Here is a 21,975-nt window from a genome sequence, read left to right as displayed (position 1 = left end):
ATAATATATGTATAGTGTTTTGCAAGCCTTAAAGCACTATAATATAGTGACTATATAAATGCCAGATATTATTAATCTATAGTTTGTGGCCTAGTTTCTCAGCTGCGGTACTGATCCTTTAATTTCCATTATTACTGAAGTTTAAAGATTTAATTTTATGTTTCTTAACAACCCATAAATCAAAGAAAAATTTAAAATTGTCATCATTCTTGTGTGGCCCACTTTTACTTTCCCGATTGACAGTAGTAGAATGGAAGATAAGAAGGCAGAGGATACTAAGAATTGCACAGTTTTTAGATCACCTATAAACATCATGGTAACTGTGGGCACTCAGAATGTAACATCTTTGTCCAGTGATAAACATGTTGATATGCCATGGGAAGAAAGGAACCTGATCAATATTTATATTCTCAAGATAAAACAAGAAGATAAAAGAAATTTCAATTCAACAGGAAGATAGCACATAGTTCCTCCTTAGAGATGCAAACAAAGACATCCGTTTATTTAATTGTGCAGATGTGGCTAAAGCCTAAACAAATACATTTCATGGGATGCTTCATCATCTCACTTTGTGGTTCTCATGATGAGCATGAGCAAGAAGGCCACCATGAAGATAACTGCAGATTATGTGCTAACATCTCTGGCAGAAGATGAAGAGGAAAAGAAATTGTATGAAGAACTTGACAAGATCAATATATACTTTGATAATGAATGACCAGTGCAAAAATGATCATGGGTACAGATGGCAGAAAATACAGTGCAAAACATGGCTCAGGTTTTAGAACTAAAAGAGGCCAAAAACCTATAGACTACTTAAAAGAATTGCACTTTCTTCCAAAAGAAAGTCAGAAGGTGCTGAAAATGGCAAGCACCAGACATCACAAAAAATGAAATTAATGTTAGTAAACATGAAATAATGGCAAGCTGTACAGTATAGTGGGAAAAGTACTGATTAGGGAGTCAAGAAGAGATGGCTTCAGATCCCACCTCAATACTTAATACTTGTGTGACCTTGGGAAAGTCCTTTGACTCCTTGGGACTCAGTTTCCTCATCTGTAAGTTGAAGGAGGTGGACTATATGACTTCTCAGGTTCCTTCCATCTATAGAACTGTGATCCTGTGAATCATTATTTTAGAATATGACTGATTACTGATGTAAGGATTGTGTCAAAATCTTCCATCTATGTGTAATGAGACCCTTGCCAAGTCACAGCAAAGGTCAAAATCGCCATCAAATTAGAAGAAAGACTAAAAAAAGAGAAGACACTGCAAACAAGCTTACCTTGAACTATCCAAATGATCCTTCAGTTTTAATCAAAGGGAAATAAAAATAGGCAAAGATTGATCTTTATTATCACTATTCCCTGCAAAAGTTTAACTTAGAAACCAGGAACCATCTTAGTCAGCAAACACTTAATCTCCTTGCCAAGGAAAAAGGTGGTAATGAAGGACAACACTAGCTTAGAATAGAAACATATTTGCAAAGCACTGTGAAGGAGGATGGTGAAGGTTACAAAGAGTATCACTTTATAAAACAATAAAAAGTAGTAACAGTGAAAACAAGTCTAAAGAAAAAAATCTCTAATAATTAGAACTATCCAAAAGTGAAATGGGTTACCTTGGGAGATTGTGGTTTCCTACTCAGAATCTTCAAGCAAAGGCTAGATGTCTATTTGATGGGTATTTTATAAAGTTGATTTTTTTTCCAATTGTGGGTTGGACCAGATAGCCTCTGAGGTCACTTCCAATTCTGAGATGCTATGATTCTGTGAAAACTTGGCATGAGATTAAAATACCAAAAAATATTCACAGATTCTAAGTTCAACTCAAGAGCCCCTTTTTCTAATCCCACTAACTGCTAGGGCCTCTCCTGACAAATACTCTGTATTTATTTGTGTATGTGTGTGTGTGTGTGTGTGTGTGTGTATGTATGTATATATATATATATATGTATATATATTGTTTCCCTAGAGTGTAAACTTCTTGTTATTATTAATAATAATAATAACAAGAATTTATATAGTACTTTAAGATTTGCAAAGCACTTTGCTATATTATCTTATTAAAGGAATGAACTGTTTTCATTCAAAAAGTCCCCAGTGCTACTGTCAAGTCAACTAAAACTAGGAAGTGTGACTCTAAACATGTTCCATGGGATGGCACTCATTACTCTAATAAAAGTATTTTGCTTTGAGCCTCATAAATCTCAATGATTATAAAAGAAACTACAGATTAAGTACTAGGAAGCTTCAGAGAACTGAAAATCACATCTAGTTAGAGCTGATTAGATGTACAGCTTCATACAGATTGAAATCTTCCTGTGTCTTCTCATCCCTTTAAATTCTGGTTGATATCTTTCTATAAGGGGATCTGTTAAATGAGCTAGAGGTCTTCCGATTCTTTCAGATATTTCATGTCTAACCTTAAGGAAGCACTGCTGAACCCATAGGGGTTGAGGCATTGGGTCCACTCCCTGTTCTTTACCCAGACATGTAGTTTAGACCAGGTTCAGTCCTAGGGAGCCAACCTCTAATGAGATTGCCCTAAGCTCCCTGTTCTTACACTGCTTGGCTCATTACACCCTTACATTCAGGCCTGCATCTAGGGTTCCCTCCCAGAAAAAGAAGGGGGTAAGAAAATACTCTATGTACATTATGAATCAGATTTGAGACAGGTAATTTATTGCTACATACAAAAAGAATTTTAAATACAGGACATTCATAAGCACACATTTGACAGAAACAAACTTAAAACAAGACTTATTAACTTTACTTGTAACTACTATTACAACTACTGCAGTCTTCTGGGAGGCTACTACTTAAACTCTGTCAGAACATAAGCAATTTGCAGAACACTCAGTTAGACATTTTATGTTTTACCTGAACTCTGTACTGTCCCGACACCACCTACTAAGTCTGCCAGACTTGGCTCAGTCCTGTTGTTGGTGGCTATCCTCTCCAAAAGTGCTCTAGGTCACACGGGACTCATTCCCCATTGCCATTCAGCCCTAACCCTATGAAAATTCTAAATCTCCTGAACTCACAAGATTGTTTCTAGGCTTGAAGAGAGAATCAGACTTTTGAGAATCACAGAATTTAAGAATTAGAATGGAACTCAGCAAAACCTAGTCCAACGCCATACAAGGTTGAATTGGTCTACATTCATCATCCCATGAAGCATTCTCAGAGTTGCCATTCTTGGTTTCTGGCAACCATGTCAAAGTTTTGGGACTGGCTTCCTTTAATGTGTGACTCAGGGCTAAAACAATTTGCACTTTGAAATAATGAAGAATCCTCTTATTAGCTGTGAATATGGCAGAGCTGATGACTCAGTGAAAATTCAAAACTGATCAACCAAACCTTCAGCCTCTCTCTTCTGTCCTGGCTAAAGAGCATGTTAGAGCTGTTTTGTAAAAGTTAGTTGTGGGGAGAAGTGGCTTGCTCTAATTCCCCCATACCTAGTATTTTAACAGCCATATACACATGGCATCTACATGACACCTGAACCTCCAGCCTGAACCTAGGTTCCCCCTAGTTAACTGTTTTCCTTTTAGTTTTTACCACAATGGGATTTTTGTGTGCTTCCAAAAACTTTTCAATTATATGTAATCAAAATTATCTATTTTCTCATCTTCCCTAACCCTTGGCTGCTAAAGAACTCTTCCACTTTGCATAACTTGGAAGATGTCCCTTTAAATTGTTTGTTGCTTCTTTAAATTAATTGTTCATATTGTGACTTTTTTATCTAGGTCATGTATCCATTTGAATCTTATTATAGTCTATGATAGGAGACATAGGTCTAAACCTAATTCTACCAGACTGCTTTCCTGTTTTCCCAGCAGTTTTTACCCAGTAGTTGAGTCCTTACCCTAGTGGTTGGGATCTTTGAGTTTACTAATACGATACTACTCTGCTCATTTACTTTTGGATCTTACGAACATAATCTATTCCACTGCTTACCTTTTCTATTTTTAAACCAATACCAAATAGTCTTGATAACTACTAGTTTGTAGGATAATTTGAGATCTATTATCACTAGACCCCATTCATTCCTACTTTTTTCATTATTTCATTTGAGATTCTTGAACTTTTGTTCCTCCAGATAAATGTTCCTATTTTGTCTAGTTCTGTAAAGTAACACTTTGGTAGTTTGGTTGTTATATGACTGAATAAATAAGTTAACTTAGGGGATACTGTCATTTGTATTATGTTAGGATAAGCAAATAATATCTCTAATGATTTAAGTCAGTATTTCTGTAAAGAGTATTTTATAGTTATTTTCATGTAATTCCTATTTGTGTCTTCAAAGTAGATTCCCAAATGTCTTCTACATTTTGTAGTTATTATGAATGGAATTTTTCTTTCTATCTCTTTCTGATAAGTTTTGTTGATAATATACAGAAAGGCTGATACTTTGTGTGAGATCCTGCTACTTTGTTGAAGTTACTAGTTTTCTAGGGGTTTCTAAGCAAACCATCATATCATCTTTAAAAAGTGATCATTTTGTTTCCTTTTCGCCTATGCTTATTCCTTCAGTTTCTTGTTCTTATTTGATTGCTGTAGCTAGCATTTCTAGAACCATGTCTGAGTCAACTTTGCACAACTGTGCCTCACTTAAATCAGTTCACTCAAAAGTCAAGACCATCACCCTTGTGATGTCATTGGTCCTCTTCAAAAATGAAGGATAAACAATAGCAACAGCTATGTAAAATTACAATGATGATAATGGACATCTTTACTCTATCCTTGATGTTATTCACCAGGTCTAGTATTTCACCATTCCAACCAATGCTGGCTCTTGATTTTAGATTGATACTATTTACCAGTTAAGGAAAGAACCATTTATTCCTATTTTTTTAAAAATTTAAACATAAATGGTGTTTTTGTTGTTGTTGTTGTTGTTGTTCAGGCATTCAGTTGTGTCCAACTCTTTATGAACCCATGGACTACAGCATGTCAGGCCCTTTTGTCCTCCACTATCTACTGAACTCTGTCCAAGCTCATGTTCATTGCTTCCATGACACTATCTATCCATCTCATCCTCTGCCACCCCCTTTTTTCCTTTTGTCTTCAGTCTTTCCCAGCATCAGGGACTTTTCCAATGAGTCCTGTCTTCTCATTGTGTGGCCAAGGATTCCGCTTCAGTATTTGACCTTCCAGTGAATTGTCTGAATTAATTTCTTCAAGTATTGACTGATTTGATCTCCTTGCTGTCCAAGGGACTCTCAAAAGTCTTCTCTTGCACCATAGTTTGAAAGCATTGATTCTGTAGCACTGAGTTTTCCTTATAGTTCTACTCTCACAGCCATATGTTGCTACTGAAAAGATCATAACTTTGGCTATATAGACCTTTATAGTTCATGAAAAGCCTTTTCTGCATCTACTGATATAATCATGTGATTTTAATTATTTTTATTTTTAATAAGTTTTATTATATTTTTATAGTATTGGTCCAATCCTACATTCCGGTATAAATCCAACCTGGTCATAGAATATGATCTTTTTAACATGTTGCTATACGTTCTTTGATAATATTTTATTCAATGCTTTTATGTCAATATTCCTGATAAATACTGGTCTATAATTTTCTTTGTCTGCTTTGCCAGTACCTAGAGTAGGCCACATTTATTTCACAGAAGAACTTTGATAGGATCTCTTCTTTTCCTGTTTTTTTCCTCCCAAACAGTTTATAATATTAAAATTGGGTTGAGTTTTTTTTTCTTCTTTGAGCATTTGATAAGATTCACTTGTAAATCCATCTAGTTTTGGGTTTTTTCTTCCTTTGGGAGTTCATTTATAGATTAAGTTTCTTTTTCTGATATTAGGCTATTTAAACCCCCTATTTCTTGTTCAGTTAATTTGGGTATTTATATTTTTGTAAAAATTCATCCATTTAACTTTAAGATATTTGCTTTTTGTCATATAATTGAATAAAATAGTTTCTAATAACTTCTTTTGTTTCTTCTTAATTTGTTGTTAATTCTCCTTTTTCATTTTCACTTCTTGGCCTCTCTGTCTCTCTCTGTCTCTCTCTCTGTCTCTCTCTCTCTCTCTGTCTCTCTCTCTCTTACTCTCTCATCAGACTTCTTCGGGACCCTGTGTGGGTCCACAGCCCATAATAAATTCAACAAACATTTTAATTGTTGGATTTTTGTATGAAACATCAATATCCTTTGATTATTTATATTACCAAATTGATTATGTATATAATATTACAAAAAAATTAAAGGTCAAGGATATTATACATTTCACCACCTCTTTTTTGCCTGAAAATAAATAAAAAAGTAAATTAAGTCCAAGTCCTCAAACAGGGCTGTGAGCCCATGCAGCAAGGAAATACACTAAACATGCCAGTACCCCTTGGAGGAACCTCAAATACTGATGAGCCCCATTGAATGGTAACTTATACTAAGCCCTTCAGACTTTTTGAGCTGTAATGACTTATTTCAGCTTTCAATCCAACCTCCAGTTTTCCCTCCAGGCTAAGATATTTAGGCCAAACTAGCAAATTAGCTCTCTTTTTATTATCCACGGAAAAATATGTTCCCAGAGAAGTATTCTCATAGGAGATATTCAGAGAGTACAGTAAACACAATTTTCGTTCTTTACTCTTTTTCTACTATTAAAAATTACTTGCCTATACAAAGAGGGCAAGTATCTCTTTATAGTTCTGATTTAGTTTTTAGATTCATCTGGGAAGAAAATCATTTGTTGATGTCCAATCATGTTAATTAGTTCCTGGCAACTGACTAGCCCTTCAGTGTGTAAAGGATAACTTTTTCCAGCTAGAAAAAGATACTGTAGAATACAAAATCTCCTATCAGGTTTAACCCAAGGCCAAATCATTCCTATTTAAGTATACAGGGAGGAGAATCTTTCGCCATCACATCATTAATCCTTGAAAGTATGGCAGTGTCCTTCAGGATCACAAAAGTCATTCCAACATGATCTCTCACTCACAATAAGCTTCAAGACAAGGTCTGTCTGTGGAATAGTACAAGTTTTTTAATCTGTCCAGCAGGGGACCATATGAGACAAGTAAGAGATTACATTCTCCCTAGTTCTGAGGACTATCTGAATGAAGACCTTCAAAAAATATGAGACCTGTCTTTGATTCTATTCCATTTTTTACATAGCATCTGGAGCTCCCTTCATACATGGATTCCCTGAAATTTACCTCATATTTGAAGCACTTTGTAGGTCAGCATCTATTCAAGACTCATGAATGTCCATCAATGGGTTTCTTTTTACCAACTAACAAGAGGACACAATCTCTAGGTGGCCCAGTAGATAGAGCACAGAGCCTCAAGTTAGGAAGATCTGAGTTAAAATCCAGCCTCATACGCTTACTAGCTGTGTGACCCTGAGCAAATCACTTAACCCTATTTGTCTCACTTTCCTCACCTGTAAAATGATCTGGAGAAGGAAATGGCAAACCTCTCTAGTATCTTTGCCAAGAAAACCCCAAATGGCATCATGAAGAGTTAGACACAACTGAATGACTGAACAACAACCATAATAAATGCTTGTTGTTGATATCACTTAGAGGACAGAGAAGAGTGAGCTGGAGTCCTTTTCAAATGCACTGATCTAAGTTAAACAGATACCTTATGAATACCACTATGCTGAGTAAGCTAAATAAAGTAAGCTAAATAAAGATATTAAGGGCTGGCAGAATCCCTTTCATATGGGGCTACACTTCATCAGTCGGCATGGAGACCAGTGTCATTTGACCATGTGGAAGCAAGTAAAAGTGTCAGAAGACTGGAAGCAGTACAAGTCCTAATTACTCATATCCATCCAGTTTGCCATTCTGGACAGAACTAGTTTCTGAAAACTATAATGTGTACTGTTTTGCTTCTGAAAGACCAGATTAGACAGCTGAGACTTAAGTGGCCAATTGAAACTGATTAGCACTGGTGTAATATGGTTGCTCTGGCCTCCCTCTTCAGGGCCAAGCATATTACATCTTACAATTCCACCAGGTCCTCCACTATGCTGAGAGGCTTAGGGAATCTTTTTTCTCTGCTACTTGCTTCAGCCTCCACTAGCTTTGTTCCCCCCATTCTTAGGGGCCTAGTGACTAGCACCTCAGTTTCATTTAACTACTAAGGGAAGGGAAAGTGTAGGAAATAAGCATTTTTTAGGTACTTGCTATATGCCAGGCACTGTGCTAAGCAATTTACAATTATTACTTCATTTGATCCCCATAACAACCCTTTGAGGTAAGTACTGTTATTATCCCTGTTAACAGTTGAGGAAACTGAGGTAGACAGAGGTTAAGTGACTTGCCCAGGCTAACACAGCCAGTAAGTATGTGAGGCAGAATTTGATCTCAGGTCTTCCTGACTCCAAGCTGCTTCTGACATTTAACATCAGATTAGCCTTCACAAAGAGATATTTACTTCAAAGAAATTTACTTCAAAACAAGAACAAACATATAAACAATTACCCCAACATCTCAGTCTCTGGAAAAAGGAAAGGGATTAGGCTAATAGCTAGTCCAGTCCCTATATAGCATTATTCCCATCAAGTTCAAATCCAAAGTCTAACTGAGGTGGAGTCTCGGGATCCATGCTCTTTAGAAAGTTATTGCTAGGCTGGCTGCGTCATCCCACATGTAGTCCAGACAGAGACTCTATTCCTTTCACCAAAACTAGAAAAGAATGAAGAAAATGGCCAAAATCTCAGACCCATCTCTTGGGACCATATGGCCTAAGGGAGGAGTGGATGGAGGGAAGGAATGTGATGCTCAGACCCTCCTTGTGTAATCTGCTTTGAGTGAAGCAGATTACAAATGCAAGCAAAGGCAACAGTGTTGCTGAGTCAGCTTGTTTTAAAGACATCACCAGTTCTGGCCAATGGAAAAAAGGCTGCTCCCTACCATCTGGTAGGTCAACATAATATACCCATAGATGTGCCAGTCATCTAGTCTTTTAGAATTAGGTCCTTCAATGTCTTCCCCCATGGGTGATGCCATAGTGAATGGTTTAGGCATGTGCCAAACCTCTGTTATACTTGTATCCTTTTATTCTTCTCAAGTACCTGTGATTGTCATTTTATCAATAAATTCTGTAATTATATTTAAGTAGTATGGGACTATATCTCTATTCCTTGAGATCCAGAATCATTAACTGGGCTCAATCCTGCCACCACTAAGGCTTTATAAGTTTTTCATGTCTGCAAGAGACACACATCTCTGTATTCCAGATGTAGTGACATAGTTCCAGACAAGGAACTTCTTGCTGAGGTTATTTCCTTTTTGCATTACTCGTACTGACCTCTGACCTTACAAGAGCTTGCCCAGGGAGAAAGACTCTGTTAGTTCAACTTCAGGAGAGTTCCTGTGACCAATTCAGGTTCAGATGTAGTCAATATAAATATTTTTTTTATTTTTGTATGAATTTAACAATTAACAAACATTTCAATATACAAAGAACAAAAAAGATTGTCTATGAAACTGAATTTCTAAGTCCATCTTATTTTTTTAATATAGTAAATTTGACAAAGTAATATATAATTACCCCATTTTGATGTTTCCTTCTGAAGTTTTTCTTTTGCATATTTAAAAAACGTTTTGATGTTCTTCCTTCATCTCTTTTTCTTTCCTTCCTTCTTTGTTCCTTTCTTTCCTTCTTTCTTTGTTCCTTTCCTTCTTCCTTCTCTGTTTTCTTCCTTCCTTCCTTCATTTCATTTTTGCTATTTTTCTAACACCTTCTACCCACTCACTCCCGTTAGAAGCTCTTGTAACAGACAAATCTTAGACACTAGGTAAAGGCAGCTCTCATCTGAAGGAGAAATTTCTGGTTTTTCAAGAGCCACTTAAACACTTCAGTTTCTATGTAATTATGTCTGTAACACTGAAAAATATCTCTCAAAAATTATTTTGTTCTTTCCTTCCCACTGCCTCCCTCCCATTGAACAATAAGCAAAACCAAACCCTCATAACAAATAGATATAGTCTAGCAAAGTAAACCCCCATATTGGCCTTGTCCAAAAGTATATGTCTCAGTATGCGTTTTAAGTACATCTCTGAGGAGGAAGTGATTAATTTTCAGTCCTTTGGACTCATGTTGTATAATTCCATTAATTAGAGTTCTAAAGTCTTTCAAAGTTATTATCTGTAATGTCACTTTATAAATTATTCTCCTAGTTCTGATCACTTTACTTTGCATCACTTCATAGAAGTCTTCAAAGTTTCCTCTGAAACTGTTCATTTTGTCATTTCTTACAGATCAATCCATTACATTCCTATATCACAGTTTGTTCAGCTATTCTCCAATAAATGGGCACCCCCTAAGAGCTGCTATAAATGTTTTTGTACATATGGGTTCTTTTCCTCTTTCTCTGATCATTTTGAGGCATAAGCCTAGGAATAGTATAGTTGAGCCAAATGTGCAGTTTAGTAACTTTTTTATCATAAGTTACAAATCGCTTTCCAGAATGGCTGGACCAATTCTCAGCTCCATCAACAGTACATTAATGTGCCTGATTTCTCCTTCAGTATTTATCATTTTATGTTTTATCAGTCTGTTTATCAGTCTGATGGGCATGAGTTGGTCTAATTTGCATGTCTCTAATTATTGATTTGGAGAATTTTTTCATATGGTTATTGATACCTTGTATATTTCTTCCTTTGAAAACTCCCTTTTCATCTCCTTTGATTGTTGATCTACTTGAGAATAATTCAGTCATAAATTTGAATCAATTCCTTGTATATTTTGGATATGAGACCTTTATCAGAGAGATTTACACAAAGATTTTTTTTCTAGCTACCACTTTCCTTTCTAATGTTAACTGCATTAGATTTGCATGTGCACAAACTTTTCAATTTTATACAATCAAAATTGTTCATTTTATTTTCTGTGATCATCTATCACTTGTTAAGTCATGAACTCTTCCTCTATTCAAAGGTAAAATCCAAAAGGTAATTTGAGGAATATCTCTTAGGTAACTAATGGGATTATTCAAATCACCCTAGGTTATTAGTTATTGCTGCTAATTACTAGTCCCACAGAAGCATTATTCTCTAAATTATCTATCATCCCTCAGGGGATGCCTTCCGGATTCATTTTGGGGAAAGAAGGAAAGGTCCTGACACCCAATCATATTGCCTAGTTTCATTAAAGGCTTAGCTCAGGCTCCACCTTCTTCTACAAGAGGGTTTTTCCATGGTGCCCCCCCTCCCTCCACCATTAGTATCTTCACCCCCATGTCACTATGTATCTATTATTTATTAATGTTTCTAGAGACAGGGACTGTTTAACTTTCATCTTTGTATCTACTCACATGTGCGCGCGCGCGCACACACACACACACACACACACACATACACATACACATATGCACACATTTTCCATCACCCAACTTTCACTCCCAATACTATGCCAGACTTTATAAAGTATGTGCTTAATAAATTCTGATTACTTGATTGAGCCTTCCCTTTAAGGTAGGAGTTCTTAACCTTTTTTTGTGTCATAGACCCCTTTGATAGTCTGGTGAAGCCTATGGACCCCTTCTTAGAATATCAATTTTTAAATCCATAAAATAAAATACATAAGATTTAAAAAGAAACCAATTATGTATATTGAAATATGGTTATCAAAACATTTTTAAAAGCTCATGACATCAGATTGAGAACCCATGAAGGTTGGTTATCTTTCTTCTAATCTCCATGTATTTTATATGTACCTGTTTATTTACATGTTGTCTTCTCCACTAAGATGTGAACTTCTTAAGGCCAGAGATTGTTTTTGTGGTTTTACCTTTCTTTGAATCCTCAGCGCTTAGCACAACATTGTAAGCTCATTGATTGTTTGTGTCAATCAATCAGTCAGTAGTCAATAAGCATTTATTGTCATTATCCTATCATCTTTCATTTGTTCTTCTATAACATAAATTGTGATTAAAGTTTATAATATAAAATTATGATTTGGCTTTCAAGGAAAATGGAATTGGAAGTAAATCCATAAAATTTTCTCTACCTTACTTTGATATTTTGGAATCGTTTTGTTCAGACTTGCCCCTTCCTGTCAACCCTTAAGGGTTATTGCTTTATAAGCATGAATGCACATAAGAAATAGATATGGTTTAGGCAGTTTGGGCATTTTGTGAATATCTATAGAAAGGAAGCATGACCTCGTTGATAAAGAGCTGTGCTTAGAATCAGGAAGATCTTGGTTCTCGTGCTATCAATCTATGTGTCACATATTACCTATGTGACACCAGGCAAGTGATTTAACCTTCAGTGTTCCCAAGCAATCCACTAAGACTATAAATTGTAGATCAGGACTAGTTTGTACCAGTAGAATGAGTTTCCACTCTGAACATTCTTTATGCCTGTGGTCTTCAAAATGTGGTTTGGGCCTGACCCCAAGGTAAATGGGATGATATATCACAGACCATCATCTCCACAATAACCAATTGTAAGTCTTGTCTCCAACACAATACTCTTCTTCACCAATTATTCCTCCATCCCTCTGTTGTATAAGCTCCTAGTATCCGCACTTCTGACCCTGGCATCGACCCCTTAGGGTACTTATAACCTAATAAGTAACCACTCACCCAAAGCAGCAGCAGCTCTGGTGTCGTTTGAAAAATGTGTCCCTACCTCCTGGCTCAAAGGTTACCTGGAGCTGTGGCAAGCATCTCTTGGAAGGTAGACTCTGTGTGCCATGGAATGACCTAGAAGTAAGAGCCCTCTCTTTCCTTTTCATTTTGGGTGGGACAGAAGGAGCCACACACTGAATGAAAAGGCATCAAAGGGTTAGGAGCTTTATCACAGATCTCATTACATTATCTCACCGACCCCCCCATAAGCCCTTCTTCTAAACTTCCTCATTATTGCTGTGGACACTTCCAGGGACCCATGTTCCCCACTTTGATGTCAGCCTCCACATCTCCTTACTCTCTCTCATCTCACAGATCCAATCAGTCACCAAGTCTATCTCCACAACACCTCTTCCATCTGTCTCCTTTCTGCTCACACAGTCACCACCCTAGTTCAGGCCCTTATCACCTTTAAACTGGACTATTCCTAATTGGTCTCTCTACTTCAAAGCTCTCCCCACTCCAATCTGACCTTCACCCAGCTGCCTAAGATTTTCCTAAAGCCCAAGTCTGAGCCAGAGGTCGGTATGCTGGAGCCAATTGTTAAATTTTCATTGTGCATGTCAGAAATTGACAATGCTATAAATCAGGGCTTGATTTCTTGTTTTGTTGATTGTCTGGACTTAAGAAAGTCATAGAGAAATAATGCAGATTAAATTTAAAAGGGCATATTAAGAGAGGTGGTTGTTAAACATTTGCCAGCATACCGAGTTACTCTTTTACTTGATAAATGTTAGTGGCTTCCTATTGACTCTAGGATTAAATATTATTTGAATGTTATCTTATCCTTTTAAAATTTCTCCTTTTTATGTTTCTTTTATAATGTACATTATTATGTGTACATTTGTAATGTTAATTGTGAACATTTATAATGTATATATAACATACATCATGTACAATATAATAAAGAACATAATATAATTTATAAATAAGTTTATATGTATATTGGGGTAGTATGCTCAAAATTATTTTACTGATTAGGATACATGACCAAAAAATTTGGGAGACTACTATACATTAAGAAAATCTAGTCAAAAAAAATAAAAACATATGCTATCATGTGTTTGTATCAATGTGGAGGATCTTATAAAAGTCATACTCTTCCAAACTAAAAGTGAGGGTTCTATGCCATTAAATAATATGTTTAAGAAGCAGCTAGGTGATGCAGTAGATAAAGCACCAGCCCTGGAGTCAGGAGGACCTGAGCTCAAATCTGGCCTCAGATACTTACTAATTATGTGAGGGCAAGTCTCTTAACCCCAATTGCCTCAAAATGATAATAATAATAATAATAACAATAATGTATTTAGTTCTCCTCCCCTAGAGGAAATAGACTGTCATCATCATAAATAACATTTATATACATTAAAGTTTACAAAGACCTTTAGAAATGTCTCATTTGATCTTTACAACAACCCTGGAAGGGAGAGAGGTACTATTATTATCCTCATTTTGTAGATGAGGAAACTGAGGCATACAGAGTTTAAATGACTTGTCCAGGGTCACACAAATAGCAAGTGTCTGAGTCTGGATCTGAACTCATCTTCCTGACTCCAACTCTAGCTGGGCTACCTAGCTCTCTCTGTGTACCATTCTCATGCCCCAAGATAGGCAACTACCAACAATGAAGAATAACTAATGATGGGTATGCTTGGGCATTCTCAAAGTGAGTTAAAGGCTGGCCCTACCCTTCAACAACAGCTGAGTTGATAAGCATTTATTAAATCAACATGCATTTTTAAAGCACTTACTATGGACATAATACTGTGTACTGTGGGTCCAGTGCTGCTTTTAAAGTAGAAAATGTGTTTTGTTAGTAGTTTTAATGGTCAATTATTCAAGGGGAAGAGCTTTTAAAAAAAAAAAAAAGGAAGCTAGGGAATGGAAAGAAGACTGTTTTTAAAAATCGCTTCAAATCATTTCAACTGTTGAACAGGTGCATCACCCTCCCAATAGTGATGAGGAAGTTCAGTTTTAGGAGTATGTGTGTATGCACACACATATACATACATATATTTTTGAGAGAGTATATAGATACATATACATACATATGTATTATGTATGTAAGTATGAAATGTCATATTTTTGTTTCCTTCTGAATCTCTCAGTTCTCCTAGGATAGGACTCTGTAATTAAATTTATAGGTTCCCTAGAAATCTTATCAGGTTATTTTCCCATCATCTATTTTCCCATAAATTCAGGCTTTCCTTGTTCTAAGATGTACTTTCTTGTGGCCATTCTAGAGATCTCTCTCAGTTCTGTGTCATTATGACCTTTATGGTGTACTTAGAATCATGGAATGTTAGGGTTAAAAAGGCACTAAAGATGCACCTAATACCACCTTAACATTTTACAGATGAACAATTTGAGGCCTCTAGGGATTAAATGAGTTTCCCAAGGTCACTCAGGGAGTTGGCAGCAGAGTCAAGAGGAGGATTGAGGCTTCCTGATTTCCAATCCAGTGCTCCAATTGGCATGCAACCTGTAAAGGCTTCCTGGGCTGTCTTGTAGATTTCTCAGTGTTCCTTGGTATCCTAGCAACATGCAGAAACTTCCTCTCAGTAATGGCTAAAGCTCACTAACCCCAGAAACCTCCAAGGGTATGTTACCCTGGCTTTACAGGACAACAAGAATAGGTGAGAGTTAACAGACTCCCACTGAGGCTGCCCAGAGCATTTGGAGTAAGCAGCTCCCTTCAAAGCAGGGACAGAATGAGCTTTACCATTAAATTCAAGGACCTCCTGAACCTTGCAATAGGCACGCCAGACCCAGGGGTGGTGGTGAATTTCAATGCCCTGCATATCCTGCTGCATAGCATCATGGAACACCTCAACCTGGAAGAGCAGACGCAGGTTCTTCCAGGGAGTGAGAAGGACTACCTTCCATGTAGCCCCTTTCAGGTTACATCTGGGAAGAAGCCTGGGAAGAAGTCAGAAGAGAGTGAAGAGGATATATTATACCATACACCATTCGATAGGATCATCAACACCTTTGGCCAGCGACTATCTGTAGTGGAAAGCCAGATGGCCTTTCTGGAGGCGCTGCCCTCTACTGAGCAGCTGCTGGAAAGCAGTCTGCCCTTCAAAAAACCAGCCCAAGATATGTGGCAGATGTTGAAGCTCCAAAAAAAGGTAGAAGGGAATGAAGAAGGAATGACAAAGGTAAGAACATCTCTCCCCTGAAAGTTTTTTTTCCCCCTCTCCTTTCTTCCCCTGTTATAAATCAGTTCAGTACCCATGTATCAATCATCTACTGGGTGACACAGTTGGATATAGTGTTGGAATTGGAATTAAGAAGACCTGAGTTCCAATCTGGCCTGAGGTATTTACTAGCTATGTGACCTAGGACAAGTCACTTAACCTCTGTCACCCTCAGTTTCCTCAACTGTAAAATGAGAAGAATAATTGTACCTAACTCACAGGGTTATTATGAGGATTAAATGAAATTACATCTGTAAGTGCTTAGTAAACCTGAAAACACTATGTAAATGCTACCTCTTATTCCTCTGTGCAAGTATATAGAAATAAACCACAGTCCCTATTGTCACAGAACTTACAACCTGGTAGGAAGGAAAAGATAGCATACAAATAACTATGAACTGAGCAGAATGTGAAAAGTACAAAGGAAAAGTCCAGGCAAGTGCTATTAGAAATTTGAGAAGGGAGAAATCACTTTCAACTAGGGGGATCAGGGAAGAATTTTTAGAACTGGCAACTGAATGCAGCCTTGGAGAGAAATAGAGGCAAAGATGGGAATGGGGAGTCCATTCTAGGTATGGAGGATTGCATTGATTTGGGAGAGGGTAGAACTTGAAGAAAGAATGGTTTACTAAGCAGTTTCAGTTTGGTTGGAACAGAGAGGACATGAAGAATTGTGTGAGAGAGGCTAGAATGGTAGGTTGGAGCCAGTTTACAGAGCCTTAAGTTACCAGGTTGTGGAATCAGTGTTTTATTTGGTAGGTGTGGAAATGTCTTGAAGATTTTTCAGCAAGCCAGTGACTGTGGTCAAAGTTATGCTGTAGTTCAGTAGTGTCAAACTCAAATAGAAACAGGAGCTACTAATACATGTATAAGATCCCTGTGGGCCACATATTGACATTGTTTTAAAATGTAATATTATCTGTGTTTATTATATTTTTATTTAATTTGTTAAATATTCCCCAGTTACATTTTAAAATATCTAGTTTGAGCCATAATGGATAGTGTTGTGGGCTCCAGACTAAACATCTCCTATTCTTTCAGCTAATCCTCATATGTCATGGTCAAAATTTCTGTTCCTTTGGGCAGAGCACACACATATCTTGGGGTTTATGGCTAGATTTCTTTTCTAAGGACTGTGCCTTAAACCCCAAATCACTCTGACTCTTAATTGGCCAATAATATGCCCAGCTTCATTTGCTCATTGTTTGAGCTCAGCTGGTTCAGAGAGTGTGGATTAGCAATAGTTTCTGTTTTGGCCAGAAACCCTGAGGGTCTTCCCCTCCCAGATTGATTTTTTTTTTTTTTGACTAGGTAAAAGAGGCTATTCTTTGCCTCATTCCTTACCTAGCCTATTAATGCCCACTGAATGGGCATTGCCTCAGTCAAACTAAGACCTGGGAAATACCTTAGCTTCTTAAAAAGGCCAAGGTTTCTCACTGCATTCTGGGCCATCTCAAGTTGTCCTGATTACCAATGGGCCCAGATGGCTCCAGAGGAGAATGTAAGGCTGGTGACTTTGCACAGACCTACCTCACTTAAATCCACTTTGCTTGCAAGTCATGGCATCACCTTCCTGATGTTATGGTCCTCTTCAAGGATGAAGGACAAATAACAACAACAATAGCAACAGTAGTATTAGTAATGGTAGTTCTGATTAACTTAGGGATTTTTGTCAATCCAGTTATACTCAACAGCTTTTCTGTATGTTATTAAAGACCATAAGGGCAGCCATTTCTATTTACTTCTAGAGAGAAGACAACATTAATTCTAATACCTGGATGTGTGCCTATTACTGTACTAAGCATTTTGGAGGATATAAAAAAGTATAACATTTCTTTTACTCACAAGGAACTTAATGATGTCATTGAGGAGGCATTATGTGATTAAAAAATAAAATAAGTGGTATAAGAAGCAAGTACTATAGGAAGTGAGAGTATCCTAAATACTTTCTCTTAAGATGTAACCCCATTGGTCTTACTACAGAAATAGAGTATCAAAAATTGCTTACCCTGAGGACAGAAAAACACCTGGAAGTTGATATAGTTTTGGTTCAGCTTTGAGGGGATCTGTATGGATCACAGCATGTTCCTGAGACAATGAAAAGATGGAGCCTACTAGAGTAGAGGATTTGTGTTGGGGAGTAGAAGATATTGTGGCTCCATAAGTGAAAGAGTTGAGGGAATTATGTTATAATGGCCCCTGAAAGTCAGTCAGAAGAGCTTTAATTTGATATGACTCCAGAAAGCATACTTGTCGTACATCTCGAAATGTGCAAGACTTAGCTGGATAGCATTTAAATATGCCTATGAATAAGCTGAGGCCATTAGTGTCTTTAAGCACCTAGGCTGCCCTCCTTCCCCTGCCTTCCTAAAAGGGGCCTCAACTGCCATGGCTGATTAGGTGAGACATGGGTAGACCATTTACCTGATGGCAACTAGAACAGAAAAACAAAACAACTCAGGAAAAAGTCAAGTCGACAAGCTTGGACATGGTTGCATAGCCCTCAAGAGGGCCATTAGTCAAGAAGAGGAATGCTTTATTGTTAATGAATATTGCCCCTGTAAGTACTTTGGTTGAGGTTGCTAACATTCACTTCGAAGGGTGTTGTCATGGTTGCTAGATTCCAAGTTTGTTGAATAAGTTTGGTTAGATGTATGTGTTTCCTAGCCAATGAGAACATATTTTCACAGAATCATAGAATTTTAGAATTAGAAGGCACTTCAACAGTCATTCAGTCTTACTGAGACCTGAAAAAAAAATCCCTTCTACAACTTATACAAGTGACCATTCAGCCTCTGCTTTGAGATTACCAGTGAGGGAGAATCCATCATGTCCTGAAGCAGCAACTCATACACTCAGAATTTTGAACAGCTGTGATTGTTGGGGTGCTTTGACTGATATTAAACCTAAATTTGTCTCCTTCCAATTTCTATCCATTGTTCCTACTTCTACCTTCTAGGACCACACAGAAAAAAAGTCTAATCCTATTTGTCTGGGAGTAGGGAGAGGAAGATTACTGGGGAAATTTTTGGTGATACAAAAGACAAATGATAGCAATGAAAATTTATTTAAAAAAAAGAAAAATTCTAATCCTTCCAGACCTTTAATTAAAGTGAAGATATCCATCGTGTGCCCCCCAAGTCTTCTCTTTTCTAGGTTAAACATCCTGAGTTCTTCATGTGGCATAACCTCAAAGCCTTTCACCATCTTGAGTATCTTCCTCTGGACCCTCTAGCTTTTCAGCATACTTCCTAAAATGTGGCACCCATAACTGAACACAGTACTTCAGGAATGGTTTAACTAGAACAAAATATGGTAGAATTATTAGCTCCTGCATGCTCTGCCTTTTTTTAGTGCAGCCTAACATCACAAAAGCTTTTCTTGGCTGCCATATCACATTGTTGACACATATTGAGCTTCTAATCAGCTAAAGCCCCCAGTATCTTTCAGGCAAACTGCTTTTTAACATGCCTCCCTCAGTCTATACTTATGAAGTTGATGTTTAGAACTCAAATCTGAGACCTTCCATTTATCTCCATTCAATCTCAAATTATTTGATTTAGCTTTAGCCTAATGCTCTAACCTATCAAAACCATTCTGCATTCAAACTCTGTTCCTCCAGTTTGTTAGTTTTTCCAGCCTCATGTCATCCACACATTTCACTAGCATGCCTTCTTCCATGTCATTGATTTAAAACATTGAACAACATAAGGTCAAACATACATTCCTGAGACACTCCAGTGGAGACCTCCCACTAAGTTGACATGGAACCATTAATGATTACCCTTTGATACAGGCCATTTAACCATTCAAGCCTTTCATTACCCCAAGATCTATGTAGCACACCTGTGATAGGTGATTAATTCATCAAAGGGAGCTGGGAGCTTTCTTGCTGTCTCCTTATCATGCTTTCTTGTTCTCTTCTTTGAGTTTCAGTGCAAATTTCTGAATTTGCTAAAAGTAACTTAATCTAGCACACACCTCTTTCTTTTCCACAAGAATAGCATGAAAGACTTTATCAAATGCTTTGTTAAAATCTAGAACATATCTACCCTCATCCAATAGTTAAGTAATCCTATCAAAATAAGAAAAAGGATTAGTATGACATGTCCCATTCTTGAAGAAGATTCAGTGACTTTTTATGGTGACTGCTTCCTTTCCTGGGTATTCAAGATGCATCCCTTTTGTAATATTTTTGAATTTTGTCAAGTGAAACTCACTGGCCTATAGTTTGCAGAGTTTATTCTCTTTCTCTTTTGGAAAATCAGATCATTGGCCTTGTTCCTGTCCTGTGGTACATCACCCATTCTCCGTGATTTTTCAAAGATAATTGATCATGGCTCTGCTAGCAACCCATCTGCCTATTTTTTCAGCACTCAAGGATGTAATGCCTCTGGGCCAGATGACTTTCTGGCTCTCTCCTTACTCAGCTATCAGTACACTATTAGTCATTTTTGTTCTCTCCAGTCCAAAGATTATTTTCTTTAGCAGAGAAAACAGAAGTGAAATAAAGATAAGAAATGAACAGCTCTGGCTTCTCTGTGCTATCATTTATTATCATCCCATCTACTTCTAGTAATCCTATGGCTTCTGTGATCCTTCTCTTTTCCCACTATCACTTTAAAAAAAAACCCAAATCTCTCTTTTTTTGTACTTAGCTTTTCTCCTCAGATTTAGTTCATACTAAGATTTAACACCTCTAGCACTATTCTTACAGGATCATGCCATGCTTTTTTATATTCATCCTCTATTACCTGCTCTTGCTTTCATCTTCTGTACCTATCTTTAAAATGCTGAGTTGGTTGTTAAGTTTCCTATGCATCCTCATGAATCTCTTAGACAATTTCTCTTTTCTTCCACATAGAAATTGTCAGTCAACAAATATTAACTAGCCAACAGCATTTATTAAGCATTTACCCTGTGCCAGGCACTGTGCTATGTGCTAGGGAAATTTTTTCTGTTAGCATCTTCACAATTTCCTTTTTGATACCCTTTAAAATAATTTGAGTTACCCTGGTATGTCATGTAATATCAGAGCTAACAATCACTGTAGATTTTTTACATGGTTTCTGTTGTTAATGTTTGGTAGGGGATTGTGGTTGGCAGGGAGGGAAGGTTGAGGCCCAGCTCCCAGGTGTTGCAGTGCTCCCACTCTCATCCTTCCTCTGACCTGCCTTTCAGCATTGTTGAGGCCCAAGACACTCTTAAGAAAGAGAACTGCTGCAAGTCTGGACATGTAGAGATTCTAGCTACCCCAGACATGGCAACTGTGTGTAATATAAGAAATCCTCCTTAGCTCCCTAAAGCTCCAGGGCCTCTCTTTACCATGAAACATACACGGTACGTAGACTCACAAAGCCTCCATGGGAGCCTGATTGGCAAAGCAGTCCAGGAGAGTGTTGTAAGAGACACAGAGGGCAACTCTTTGCTATTGATACATTTTTGTTTATTTATGGAATTAAGAATTAGGAGAGTTTCTTTCCTTTTGATTTTATCTAATTGACTGTTTACTACAGGAGTCCCTAACCTTTTTTGTAAAGAATAACTGATTTTCATTTTCCTGCAATAATAATAATAGTTAACATTTATATATCACTTTAAGGTTTACAAAACACTTTACATGTTACCTCATTTGATTCTCACCACAATCTTGGGAGGTAGATGCTATTATTATCCCCATTTTACAGATGAGGAAACTGAGGCAAACATCCATTAAGTGACTTGCCCAGTAAATGTCTGAGGTGGGATTTGAACCCCGACCTTCCTGACCCCAAGTCCAGCACTCTTTCCTATGTACCACTTAACTACCTCATCTTACGATCCTTTGGAGTTAGAAAGGGAGTTAATGCTGAATTACCTTCAGTGAGTTTGGGCAGGGGATGTTGTTACTTGTTTTTGGCCTCTCCCCACTAGTAATCCTGATAAATCAGGGGTGAGGAAGTGTGATAGGCAAACAGATAAAGTTTTGAAATCATCTGGTCTACTGATTCAGCATCCCTGGGCAAACTTAACTCTCCAGAAAACCACATCTTCTCCATCCTACTCCAGCCCAATCTGCCTGATTTGTCTGTCATACCACCTATGAGATAATAACAAAAACAACAATAACAATAACACTTAAAAATTTTGCAAAGTATACTTTACATACTTAATCTCACAACAACCCT

The 21,975-nt window shown here is 37.3% G+C and overlaps 1 protein-coding gene across 5 annotated transcripts in view; it reads left to right on the top strand.

Annotated features, from left to right (window-relative positions):
- Positions 1-21,975, top strand: part of CUNH16orf96 (chromosome unknown C16orf96 homolog) — a 96,358-nt gene that overhangs the window by 20,959 nt on the left and 53,424 nt on the right. For 4 of the 5 annotated variants that reach the window (XM_027839007.1, XM_027839005.1, XM_027839006.1 and 1 more), the window contains exon 1: positions 15,219-15,769. In XM_027839007.1, the coding sequence (XP_027694808.1) occupies positions 15,320-15,769 (450 nt within the window). In that variant the 5' untranslated portion in view covers positions 15,219-15,319. Of the gene's footprint in view, positions 1-15,218; positions 15,770-21,975 lie in introns of those variants that run through there. The other variant, XM_027839009.1, reaches the window with a different exon arrangement.

The sequence above is a fragment of the Vombatus ursinus genome, unplaced genomic scaffold (genome assembly GCF_900497805.2).
Source record: "Vombatus ursinus unplaced genomic scaffold, bare-nosed wombat genome assembly UNPS02014832.1, whole genome shotgun sequence".
Lineage (NCBI taxonomy): Eukaryota > Metazoa > Chordata > Mammalia > Diprotodontia > Vombatidae > Vombatus > Vombatus ursinus.
Note: the sequence above shows the minus strand (reverse complement) of the source record. Positions and strands in the feature narration are given on the sequence as shown.